This window comes from Gopherus flavomarginatus, chromosome 10 (assembly GCF_025201925.1).
Source record: "Gopherus flavomarginatus isolate rGopFla2 chromosome 10, rGopFla2.mat.asm, whole genome shotgun sequence".
NCBI lineage: Eukaryota > Metazoa > Chordata > Testudines > Testudinidae > Gopherus > Gopherus flavomarginatus.
Genome location: NC_066626.1, coordinates 13,633,712 through 13,646,380, shown reverse-complemented (window position 1 = coordinate 13,646,380; position 12,669 = coordinate 13,633,712). Strand labels below are relative to the sequence as shown.

The 12,669-nt window shown below is 42.2% G+C and overlaps 1 protein-coding gene across 1 annotated transcript in view; it reads right to left on the bottom strand.

Moving 5' to 3' along the window:
- Nucleotides 1-4,226, bottom strand: part of ABCA12 (ATP binding cassette subfamily A member 12) — a 97,420-nt gene extending 93,194 nt beyond the window's left edge. The window contains exons 1-3 of the mRNA XM_050916073.1: nt 4,178-4,226; nt 1,531-1,646; nt 351-457 (exon numbers count right to left, since the gene is read on the bottom strand). Coding sequence (XP_050772030.1) covers nt 351-457; nt 1,531-1,567 — 144 coding nt within the window. The 5' untranslated portion in view covers nt 1,568-1,646; nt 4,178-4,226. The remainder of the gene's footprint in view (nt 1-350; nt 458-1,530; nt 1,647-4,177) is intronic.
- Between the last annotated feature and the right edge of the window lie 8,443 nt (nt 4,227-12,669).

Genomic DNA, 12,669 nt, shown 5'->3' with positions numbered 1-12,669 from the left:
CGTTCAATAAAGAAATGAACTGCCAGTCACAAGCCAAACAGCACTGATTGCCACTTCCAGAGGGGTAATGAAAACCACTGTAGTTCAGAGTCAGTCCAGGCAGATTCTGAGCACCTCCCTTTTCTCCCAAACACGTATGTGCATTTGCACTGACCATGTGGGGAAGAGTGCTCTCTGCCCCGGTTAACGGCAACCCCAAAGCACAGGCAGCAGCAGTAAGATCCAATCCAGTTCTAGCTCATATGAGGTGTTTTAAACCTGTTTTCCACATGCTGGTTTCCTGAACGCTCCATTGCACACTGATGTATCAGTGCAGGGTTCCTCCATGTCAGCATTTTAAGCAAACTTACTTTTAACAGTAGGATCTCTGGAATAGATGCATGTTTCTCATAGGTGTCGTTTTGAGTGAAAGGAGCTTCTTTTAGCTGAGCGTGGTTCAGAAGAAGTGTTATGTTTTCTGCAAGGGAAAATAAGTTACTTTAGATGACACACAAGATCTTACAGAAACCCTGCACACTGGAAAACTGAACTTCCTCTTCAAGGGCCTGCTTTCCGCAAGTGCTGAGTGCATGCAGTCCCCATTGAGTTCAAATGGTGCTTAGCATCTCTGCAGCCATGCTCTCAGGCCTGGATTGTACTCCTATGATCCAGCCTGTGAACGCCTCACCACCACTCGGGCCCCTTTATGACATGGCATTAAAGGGCCGGAGTGGTATAAAGGAGCTCTCGGAGCCCCTGTTGCAGCCAGAGCGTTCCCCCAGGACAGGTGTGTCAGGAGACAGCCATAAAGCTACCTCCCGAGAAGCCCTAACATAGCAGCATTGCCCAGGAGCAGGGCAGGAACCAAGAGTCACAGTCTGGTCCTTGCTTCCCTCTTGCTCTGGAGGAAGTAACCGGCATCAGCCCTTTTACTAAAATACTTAATGAGTATGCCAAGAGTGTTCAGAGATGACCTTCAAGATAACAACCCCCTGCTCCTGAAACCCACCCCATCAGGGAAACAACACTCATGAAAGCATACGAGACCTCGTGAGTTGGTAGCACCTCGTATGTGAGGCAAATAAGCAACTCTGGTGCTGCTGTAAGTATGTACCAAGCCTGTCCATATGAAACACCATTATACCAACAGAAGCTTCACTCGTGGAATAATGGCTGCAACTTTAAAGGAACGTAGACGCTGCAGCAGTACATAGCAGAGGAGGAAACACCAGATTCGTTTTACTAAGGACTCACTATTTACTAGCCATGCAACCACAAAGGGAAGAGTGTTCCATGTTTTTATGGTTACTGGAGTGGACAAATTACACTCATAATGTGACACATCTAAACATCAAGAAAATAAAAATACACGAGACAAATCAAAAGGGGCCTCATTTTCAGAGGTTCTGAGCTCTCACAGCTCCAATGGACTTTCAAGGATACTGAAAACACACAGCATCATTTCTCCATGTCATTACATGTAGCATTTTAAAAAGATAGGCTTAAGACATTACTAGATAACTCCCACAGAGTTAATGAAATAATTATTACCTGTCAACTCATTGTCTTGACTTCCACTCACATTCATTAAACAGATCAAGTAAGGTTTGTAAATGTTATCGGCTGACACCTGTAAGATAGCGTTTTCCAATTCTAAAAACAGAAACCTGGAAAATAAGACTAGAATAAGTCCTTTTCTGCTTAAAAGAAACAAGGAGCATTAGTGAGTAACCCGTCAGCAGCATTATGGCTAGATCCTCAGATGGTGTAAATCAGCACCACTTCATGGAAGTCAATTGACTTCCATCATCTGAGGATCTAGTCTGTGATATTTAAACATTGAAGATGCTCCTGATTTTTATTGCATTAATCTCTTTTGCTATTATCTCACAAACAATAGGAAAAGTCCTCTGCGGAAATTCACCCTGAGACAATTAGCAAAAGAAAATGTATATTAAATAGTCATTCATTTGAATGAAAGTGGCTGATCTTAAAGGCACAGTGGGGAAAACTGAGAAGCAGGTGGAAGTCATTTAACTAGAGGGAAGAGGCTAAAGAGCTTAGTTTTCCTAGGGTGGGATTTTTCAGAAGCATTTAGCATTAGTCCAGCTGTCCTCCCTCCACAGCCAATGATTAAAACTCCCATTGACTTCAATGGGAAGAGAAAAAGGCCAACACTGAGCACTTTTGAAAATCTCTCCCAGTGTTGTATGGTTTAGTGACTATGAAATCTTCCTCACCTCCGTGTTCTCAATGTCTGTGTGGTTTGGACCCATAAATAAGGGTGGAAGGTCTGAGACACAGAATTAGAGAAATGGAGGGTTGGAAGGAACCTCAAGAGGCCATCTAGTTCAGCCTTCTGCACTGAGGAAAGGTCAAATAACCTTTGACCAATCCCACAGGTGTTTGTCAACCTGTTCTTAAAAGCCACCAATGACAGGGATTCTACAAGCGCCCTTAGAAACCTATTCCAGAGCTTAACTACCCTTATAGTTGGAACATTTTTCTTAATATCTGACTTAAATCTCCCCTGCTGCAGATTTAGCTGATTATTTCTTGTACCGTCAGTGGAAATGAAGAAAAATAGATCATCATCCTCTTTATAACAGCCCTTAACATACTTAAAAACTGTTACCAGGTCCTCCTCTCGGTCTTCTTTTTTCAACACTAAACTTGCCCATTTTTTTAAACCTTTCCTTATAGGTCAGGGTTTCTAAACCTTTTCTCATTTTTGTAGATTTTCACTGGATTCTCTCCAATTTCTCCACATCCGCCACCCCGAAATGGACACTTTTCTGCAGCTGAGGCCTCACCAGTACCCAGTAGAGTGGGACAGTTACCTCACATTTCTAGCATACGACACTCCTGTTAATACACCCAGAATGATGGTTGCCTTTTTTGCAACTGTATCACATTGCTGGCTCCTATTCAATTACTTACCTATTGCAATCCCCACATCATTTCCAGCAGCACTACTGCCTAGCCAGTTATTCCCCATTTTGTTGTTGTGCATTGGATTTTTCCTTCTTAACTGTAGTACTTTGCACCTGTTTTTATTGAATTCCATCTTGTTATTTTCAGACAAATTCTCCAATTTGTCAAGGTTGTATTGAATTCTAATCCTCTCCTTCAAAGCACTAACAATCCCTCCAAACCTGTGGTCATCCACAAATTGTGTAAGCATACTTTCATTTCCATTATCCAAGTCATAAATGAAAATATTGACTAGTACTAGACCCAAAACAGCCCCCTGACGGACTCCGCTAGAACATTCCTCAAGTCTGACAGCAAACCATTGATAACTTCTCTTCGTGTCCAGTCTTTCCGACAATTGTGCAGCCACCTTGTAGCAATTTAATCTAGACTACGCTTCCCTAGATTTCTCATGAGAATGTCATGTGGAACTGTGACAAAAAGATATATTGTGTTTACTATCCACTAGGGGCAAAGAAGCGAATTAGGTTGGTTTGGCATGATTTGTTCTTGCAAATCTCTGTAGGCTATTATTTATAACCCTAGTATACTCTTTGGGTTTACAGACAGTTTAATACAATTTGTTCCAGTATCTTTCCAGGTATCAAAGTTAGGCTGAGTGGTCTATAATTCCCCAGGCCCTCTTTGATCCCTTATTTAAAGATAGGTGCTACCTTTATCCTTCTCCAGTCCCCTGGGACCTCATCTGTCCTCCAGGAGTTCTCAAAGATCATTACTGATCATTCTGAGACTGCTTCAGCTAGTATCTTAAGTACCCTTGGGTAATTTCATTAGTTTCAGCCAACGTGAATACACCTAACTTATCTAAATATTATTTAACCAGTTCTTCCCCTTTTTGGCTTGCATTCCTTCCCCCTTGTTAATATTAATTGTGTTGAGTATCTGGTTACAACTTAACTCTTTATGAAAACTGAAGCAAAACAGGCCCATTAAACACAACAGCCTTCTTGATGTCATCGATTATTAGCTATCTTTCCCTACTAAGTAGGAGACCTACATTTTAGTTCCTATGTCTCTTGCTCCTAATGTATATATAGAACCTTTTCTTATTGTATCTCATGCCCCTGACTAGGTGTAGCCCATGTAACTACAGTGTAATGTTGCTCCTTTAATAGACAAGCAAAATAAACTGGAAGCCAGAAGTCATTGTAGATTCTATAAGAAACTGAAAGGTAGTTATGAAATTGGAAATAAATGAACTTACTGTGCAACCAAACTGTTAGGAGACAGGGTTTGGTCTCCTTCATTCCAAGTCAGGATCTTATTGAAAAGAGTTTCTGCCATAACACTGACAGGATGAGCAACATTGTCCAATACAGTATCAAAGTCAGCTCTGGTACGGCCAGACTCTTTCAATAAGGTTGGTAGATCAGAGGAGTTCAGTTTCTTAAGACCATAATGAGCAGCTTCTATTATTCCTGAAGCTAATTCATGGTCAGCCAGATCCCTCTTCATCACTTCCAGCAGTTTCACATATCCTGCCGCTTCGGTCAGGTTCCATTTGGTCCTTAGCAAGTTGTCAACTGCTCCCCAGACTCTGGAGAAATTATTCTCTTCAGAGAGGCGGGAGGCACTTTGCACCAGCTGCAGCAGCTCATACACTCCGGAGTTCCGCAGGACATCAGCCTGCACGTCACTGAAGAGAATGAACAAGTTCTTCCAATCCACTGAGCTGCTAGAGAAATTTTGTGAATTCATGGTCATCTCATTCAAAATAAAAACAATCAAACTGCTTAAAGGATGAGAATTAAATACTCCCTCCATACTCTGAAAAGCTGGTGGTAGGCATGTTGTATTACTCTGGGGCAGCTCCTTAGAGATGGCTGTCAGGGTTTGATACTTTCCTTCTATCCAAGGATTCTTAAAGTGAGAGACAGTATTTAAGTTTGAAAGAAAACTAGAAGAAAACTGTAATGACTGGATGATACATGACAGCTCCCTCGAAAAATATTCACTATTGTTCTTGAAGATGCTAGCAAATTCCGGAGTCTGCTCTAGGTTTCTTATTGCAAGCTGAAACAATTTAGTAAATGTTTGATTTTCCATTGTTCTGGTCTGAATGTCCATGGAAGCAAACAGGAATTTGCAATGGCTTCCTGATAAGGACTCGCTTAGAGTGGCATTTTTAAACAGCATCTGAAGTGTTATGTAAAAAATGTCATGGACAGAGCAGTTCTGTGGCTTTTCATTGTCATTGTTACCTTCCTTCTGGAAGGGACTCAAGGCTAAATGCAAGAGATCCAACACTTTTGCTTCTAATGAAGTATTGTGCTGTAAGGAAGTCTTGTTAAATTCCTTTTGAAGTAGCAGGTGTGAGAAATTATAGACAGCATTAATTTTTTCTTTATTGGATGCTTCGCTCAATCTGGCATCAGAAAGGATTTTCATTCCCACCCTCAATATTTCAAGCAATCTCTGGGTGGAGTAATTGTCAAAATTCATCCACTGATTAATAGTTTCCAATTCACTGATATTAAACTTTTGTTGCAAGTCGTTTATAATGAATATATTCCTTAGTACTGCTTGCAAATATTTTGAGACATTGGCTTCTCTGGCGTCTTCTCCATCATACTCTTGGGATGCAAGTTTTATCAACTGCTCCAATTCATTACTAAAAAGGAGACCTGAGCCTTTTCTCACTGTATGTAAATGTTTTTGCAATGCATCTAAAAGTGACTTGTAGGCAATCACATTAGTGTTGCTCCACTTCATGGACTGCAGTATTTCAGCAATGTGCCAGTAGCTGTTGAGATCATTCCACTGAGCTCCATCAGTGGAATTTTGAATATGCTGCCTTAGTTTAGGCAGGGAAGAGATCAACAGATAATGCTGAGTTATGTTCACCTTTGCCATGGTAGCAAGGAGTTTTTGGAGGGATAAAAGCTCTTTATTTAAAATGAGTTTATACCAAATTACTCTAGTTAAGTTTAAAAAACGTTGTGTTTCCTCTGAATAGGGATTAGTATAAAAAAGTCTTTCCGCGGGGATCTCATTTGGTGGGGCAAATCTTTTAAACATCCTCTCCAAGTCAGGTTTGTTGTTTGCGGCAGAAGTTGAGTTGAGGAAGAGTTTTAACAAACTAAATACACCTTCCAAATCTGAGGGTTTCATTCCCAGGCTAGAGTTATGAAGGAATTGATCTGCTTTTGCTTTTCTGGGCACTAATCCAATGTCAACAACATTGAGAGTTTTTTTCAACATTTCCAATAGTTTCATACTGGAATTCACTTCTGTCAGGTTCCATTTGGTAATCATTAGATTGCCAATGCTCTTCCAGACTCTTGAGAAATGTCTCAATTCATGCTGCTTGGAGGCATTTTGGACCATCTGTACCAATTCATATATACTGGCATTCCATTGGGGAACAGTTGGCAGTAGACTGGCAGTAGACAAAGGCCACCTATTCCAGTCCAATGAACTGCCAGAGAAATTTGGTGACTTCAAGTCTGTTTCATTCAAAATAATAGGAATCAAAATGTTTAAAGGATAAGATTTAAATACACTATCCATATTCTGAAAGACTGATATTGGGCACATTGCATTACTCTGGGGAAGATCCTTAGAGATGGCTGACAGAGCTTGATACTTTTCTTCTATCCAAAGATTCTTAAAGTTAGAGACAGCATTTAAGTTTGAAAGAAAACTAGAAGAAAATTGTAATGACTGGATAATACACGACAGTTCCCTTGAAAAATATTCACTATTGTTCTTGAAGATGCTAGCAAATTCCGGAGTCTGCTCTAGGTTTCTTATTGCAAGCTGAAACAATTTAGTAAATGTTTGATTTTCCATTGTTCTGGTTTGAATGTCCATGGAAGTAAACAGGAATTTGCAATGGCTTCCTGGTAAGGACTCACTTAGTGTGATATTTTTAAGCAACATCTGAAGAATTATATGAAGAATGTCTTGGACGGAGCAATTCTGTGGCTTTTCATTACGATTGTTATTTTCCACGAGAAAGGGACTCAAGACTAAATGCAAGAGATCCAACACTTTTGTTTCCAGTGAAGTATTGTGCTGTAAGAAAGTCTTGTTAAACTCTTTTTGAAGTAGCAGATGCGAGAAATTATAGACAGCATCAATTTTTTCTTTGTCGGATGCTTTGCCCAATATATTGTCATAAAGGATTTCCTTTCCTACCCTCAATATTTCCAACAATCTACCAGTGTTTTTACTGTCAAAATTAAAGACTAGATCAATAGTTTCTAATGTACTAATATTAATTTTTTTCTGCAACTCTTTTAATATGCCCAGGGTTTTTTGTATGGCTTCTATGGTCATTGAGATATTGGCCACTCTGGAGGCTTCTCCACCATACTCTCTTAACATGCGGGTAGCAAATTCCACCAGTTGTTCCAATTCTTTATTGAAAAGAACATCTGAACCATTATTCAATGTGTATAAATGGTTGTGCAATATATCTAAAAACTGCTGATATGCAATGATGTCAGTGTTGTTCCATTTTGCAGACCTTAGTTTTTCAACAGTATGCCAGTTGGCATTCAGCTCCTTCCATAGATCTTCATCAGTGGAATTTTGGATTGTATCCATAAGTTCAAACATGTTTCTCAATAGATAGTACTGTCTCACCATATTCACATGCATCACATGAGCAAGGATTTTCTGGAAAGTAAAGAGCTTCTTTTGAAAGACCTCATTGATATTAGGTTTAAGAAGAGAATCTGAAAACAAAGATGGAATTTCTTGCATTGCATAGAGATAGTTTTTAATGTCTGCAAGGAATGATGAAATCCTATGAGATATCTTCATTTTGATAATATCCCATGTCTTCACTGTATTAAAATTAGTCTTATTTAAAAATGCTAGATCCCAAATCACTGTAGCTAATTTAAAAGTACTTTGAATTTCTTTCCAGGGAGCTGCTGTATTGAAAATAGAAGTCCCATTAAAGTCATTCTGAAGTAGAGGAGATGTGAAGTTATAGACTTCATCAATTGTTTCTTTACCTAATGGTTTCCTTAATTTATAGTCATAGAGAATATTCATTCCCAACTTCAGAATTTCATACAGTCGCTGAATGGTTTCATTCCCAACAGATTCTGTGAATGGATTTAAGTTTTCTGATTTGTTTCTATTCAAATATTGTTGGAAGCCCTTCAGAAGATATAGGGACTTTTGTACGGTTTCTAAATCCTTCGAGAAAATAGCTTCTCTGAAGTCTTCTCCATCAAACTCCAGTAATTTGATTTTTCTAAAAGGAAAGAAAAAAAAGTGTTTTAGAAAATATGAAATTAGTTTAAGTGAAAACATAAAAGCAGTTTGGAGAAAAAAAGCACAAATTTCAATGACATTTTTGTCATTGTCCATGGTTCTGTAAGTCCTTTTTTACCTCCATACTTCTTCCATCTGAGATACCGAGCTTCGGTTGTCTTTCCAGTTAATGGAAAGATTGCAAATATCAGCCACCGTTGAGCTGTTATTTTTGCCTACAATAGAAGCATAAAGAAGATGCATATGTTAGTTTGGAAACTGAACTGAAAATTATGGTTATATTTGCACATTTGGATGTCTAAAGTTAGGCACTTAAATCTATATTTAGGCAGCTAAATAAGTGACCTGGTTTCCTCATCTATGTTTTCCCCATCTGAGGAACACCTTGGGATCATGAACATCTGGGCTGTTAGCAGAGGTACTCCATTAACACTACCAGCATCTTGCTGCTAGTAACACAACTTGATGTTGCCTGCTTCTTCAGTTTTCTGTGCTCATCTTTAAGGCCCTTCACAATTCCCTCAATTATCTGTTCTTATCTCTGTTTGGAACCCCCCTCCATATCCTCTGCTCTGCAAACATTGCCACCTCGAACCTCTTCCCCTGTCTGTTTCTCCCATCAGTTGATTTCATGCTTTTTTCCAGACCACACCTTAGGCATGGAATTCCACCCTTTACTAATCCCACGACCTCCTTATCAATGTCAATGTCTACCATCCATGAATCATACTGAACAAGACAACAGAAAACTGATTACGACTAGGTAAAGAAACACATGGAGAATAGCCTATTTTCTATATGTATATATAAAATATGTTTTATCTTTCTTCTGACCCCTCATGTATACCCTACAAGTTTCAAAGGCTATGCCTTCACTGCCAATAAATATGTTTTTACAGCAAGACAACTACCTTGAGATAGCTATCTCACTGTAAAGTCTAACTGGAGACAAGGCACTGCAGTTTTCACCTCTACTTAGGGTATGTCTACACTACGGGATTATTCCGATTTTACATAAACCAGTTTTGTAAAACAGATTGTATAAAGTCAAGTGCACGTGGCCACACTAAGCACATTAATTCGGTGGTGTGCGTCCATGTACCGAGGCTAGCGTCGATTTCCAGAGCGTTGCACTGTGGGTAGTTATCCTGTAGCTATCCCATAGTTCCCGCAGTCTCCCCCGCCCCTTGGAATTCTGGGTTGAGATCCCAATGCCTGATGAGGCAAAAAACATTGTTGTGGGGGGTTCTGGGTACAGCTTCACCCCTCTCTCCGTGAAAGCAGCAGACATCCGTTTCACGCCTTTTTTCCTGGCTGAACTGTGCAAACGCCATAGCACAGCAAGCATGGACCCTGCTCAGATCAAGACCGCAGTAGTGGACGTTGTAAATACCTCGCACATTCTCGTGCAGTCTATGCTGAACCAGGACCTGCAAAGCCAAGCAAGGAGGAGGCGGCTATGGCAGAGTGGTGACGAGAGTGATGAGGACATGGACGAAGAATTCTCTCAAACCGTGGGCCCCTGCGCTTTGGAGATCCTGCTGGTAATGGGGCAGGTTCTAGCCATTGAATGCCAATTTTGGGCCCGGGAAACAAGCACAGACTGGTGGGACCGCATAGTTTTTCAGGTTTGAGACGATTCGCAGTGGCTGCGAAACTCTCACATGCGTAAGGGCACTTTCATGGAACTTTGTGACTTGCTTTCCCCTGCCCTGAAACGCCATAATACCAAGATGAGAGCAGCCCTCACAGTTGAGAAGTGAGTGGCAATAGCCCTCTGGAAGCTTGCAACGCCAGACAGCTACTGGTCAGACGGGAATCAATTTGGAGTGGGGAAAATCTACTGTGGGGGCTGCTGTGATGCAAGTAGCCAAAGCAATCATTAGCTGCTGCTACAAAAGGTTATGACTCTGGAAAAGGTGCAGGTCATAGTGGGATTGCTGCAATGGGATTCCCTAACTGTGGGGGAGTGATAGATGGAATCCTATATCCCTATCTTGGCACCGGAGCACCAGGGCACCCAGTATGTAAACCGCAAGGGATACTTTTCAACGGTGCTGCAAGCACTGGTGGATCACAAGGGACGTTTCACCAACATTCACGTGGGATGGCCAGGAGGGGTTCATGACGCTTGCGTCTTCAGGAACACTACTCTGTTAAAATGGCTGCAGCAAGGGAATTACTTCCCAGACCAGAAAATAACAGTTGGGGATGTTGAAATGCCTGTAGTTATCCTGGGGGACCCAGCCTACCCCTTGATGCCATGGCTTATGAAGCCATACACAGGCAGCCTGGACAGTAGTCAGGAGCTGCTCAAGTACAGGCTGAGCAAGTGCAGAATGGTGGTAGAATGTGCATTTGGACGTTTAAAGGCGCGCTGGCGCACATTACTGACTTGCTCAGACCTCAGCCAAACCAATGTCCCCATGGTTATTGCTGCTTGCTGTGTGCTCCACAATCTCTGTGAGAGTAAGGGGGAGATCTTTATGGCAGGGTGGGAGGCTGAGGCAAATCACCTGGCCGCTGATTACGCGCAGCCAGACACCAGGGTAATTAGAAGAGCACACCACGAAATGGTGCGCATCAGAGAAGCTTTGAAAACCAGTTTAATCATGGGCCAAGGTACGGTGTGACTGTTTTTTTCCCCCTTGATGAACTCCCCCCTTGATTGACTCATTCCCTGTAAGCAACCCACCATTATAAAAAGAGGGAGAGAACTGACAAGGTATCCCAGTGTGATTTGGGAGGAGGATAGGAGGGAAGGAAAAGGCCACTAAAAATATTTCAAAGCAATGACAGCGTTTTGGTTGGGCTGTCCATGGGGGTGGAGTGGGCGGGTGCACGGAGCCTCCTACCACGCGTTCTTACACATCTGGGTGAGGAAGATATGGAACATGGTGAGTGCTGAGGGTGGTTACACAGGGGCTGCAGTGGCACTCTGTGACCCCGCTGCTCTTCCTGAAGATCCACCAGACGTCGGAGGATGTCAGTTTGATCACGCAGCGGCCCCAGCGTTGCATCCCGCCACCACTGATCTTCCTGCCTACACCTCTGATCTTCCTGGTGCCACCTCTCATCTCAAGCGTCTCTCCTCTCCTTATGTTCACTGGCATCTTTCCTGTAATTTGATACCACGTCCTTCCACTCATTCAGATGAGCTCTTTCATTGCAGGTTACTTCCATGATTTCCGAGAACATTTCGTCTCGCGTCTTTTTTTTCTTTCGCCTTACCTGAGAGAGCCTTCGGGATGGAGTAGGGAGGCTTGAAAAATTTGCAGCTGCATCAGGGAGGTAAAAAAGGGAGAGAAGCATTTTAAAAGATACATTTTACAGAACAATGGTTATACTCTTTCACAGTGAACAACACTATTCACCTTACACAGCACATGTGATTTCACTACAAGGTCTCATTTTGCATCTTAATATTGAGTGCCTGCGGCTCTGGTGTTAGAGATCTCACAGACGCAGGTCCAGGCAGCAGAATTCAGCTTGCATGTGGCCATGGTAAGCCATTGTCTTTCAGCTTCTGCAGCCTTCATATACACAGTGCCCTCCTTTCCCAAATACCAAGCAAAGCCCGTTCAGTGCTGCTTCTTTCCTGCTAACATGCAGCAGCAGAAACCATCCCCCCATCCAATTCTCTGGGATGATCGCTTTACCCCTCCCCCCACCGCATGGCTGGTAGCAGGGAAGATCCCTGATAGCCAAATGTGAAAAAGCTCAGCGCCATTACCTCCCCTGCACTCCCCCCGCTTGGCTACCTGCAAGGAAGGATTTCTTTTAAGCAACAAGCAAACAGTCCAGTAGGAATGGCCATCTCTGTCCCCTTAATTAAATTCCTGAATTTCAACCAGGTTACCATGAACGATATCAGTCTCCTAAGGATAACACAGTGAGATAAAGAACGGATGTTGCTTGAATGCCAGCAATCACCGGGACCATACGCAGCTAGGTTTTGTCATGCAATGATACCAGATTACTTGCTACATGCATGGCGTGGTCAAGTGTCCTACCATGGTGGACGGAATAAGGCTGCCTTGCCCAGAAACCTTCTGCAAAGGCTTTTGGAGTACCTCCAGGAGAGCTCCATGGAGATATCCTGGAGGATTTTCACTCCATCCTCAGACATGTTAACAAACTTTTCCAATAACTGTACTGGCCACGAATGCATCCCAAGTCCTCAGGGCAAATCAATCATTAAGAAACGCTTGCTTTGAAACCATGTTTTATATTTACAAAGGTACACTCACCAGAGGTCGCTTCCATGGCTTCATTGTCTGGGCTACTGGCTTGGGAGGGCTAGGAGAGTTATTCCATCTGGGTGAGAAAAAGCTCCTGGCTGTTGGGGAGAACGGAGTGCTGTGTGCTCTCTGCAAGCTCGTCCTCCTCGTCCTCCTCCTCATCTTCCCCATCCGCAGAATCCTCAGCCATGGCTGAGATTACCACCCTCACCTCGGAATCCAC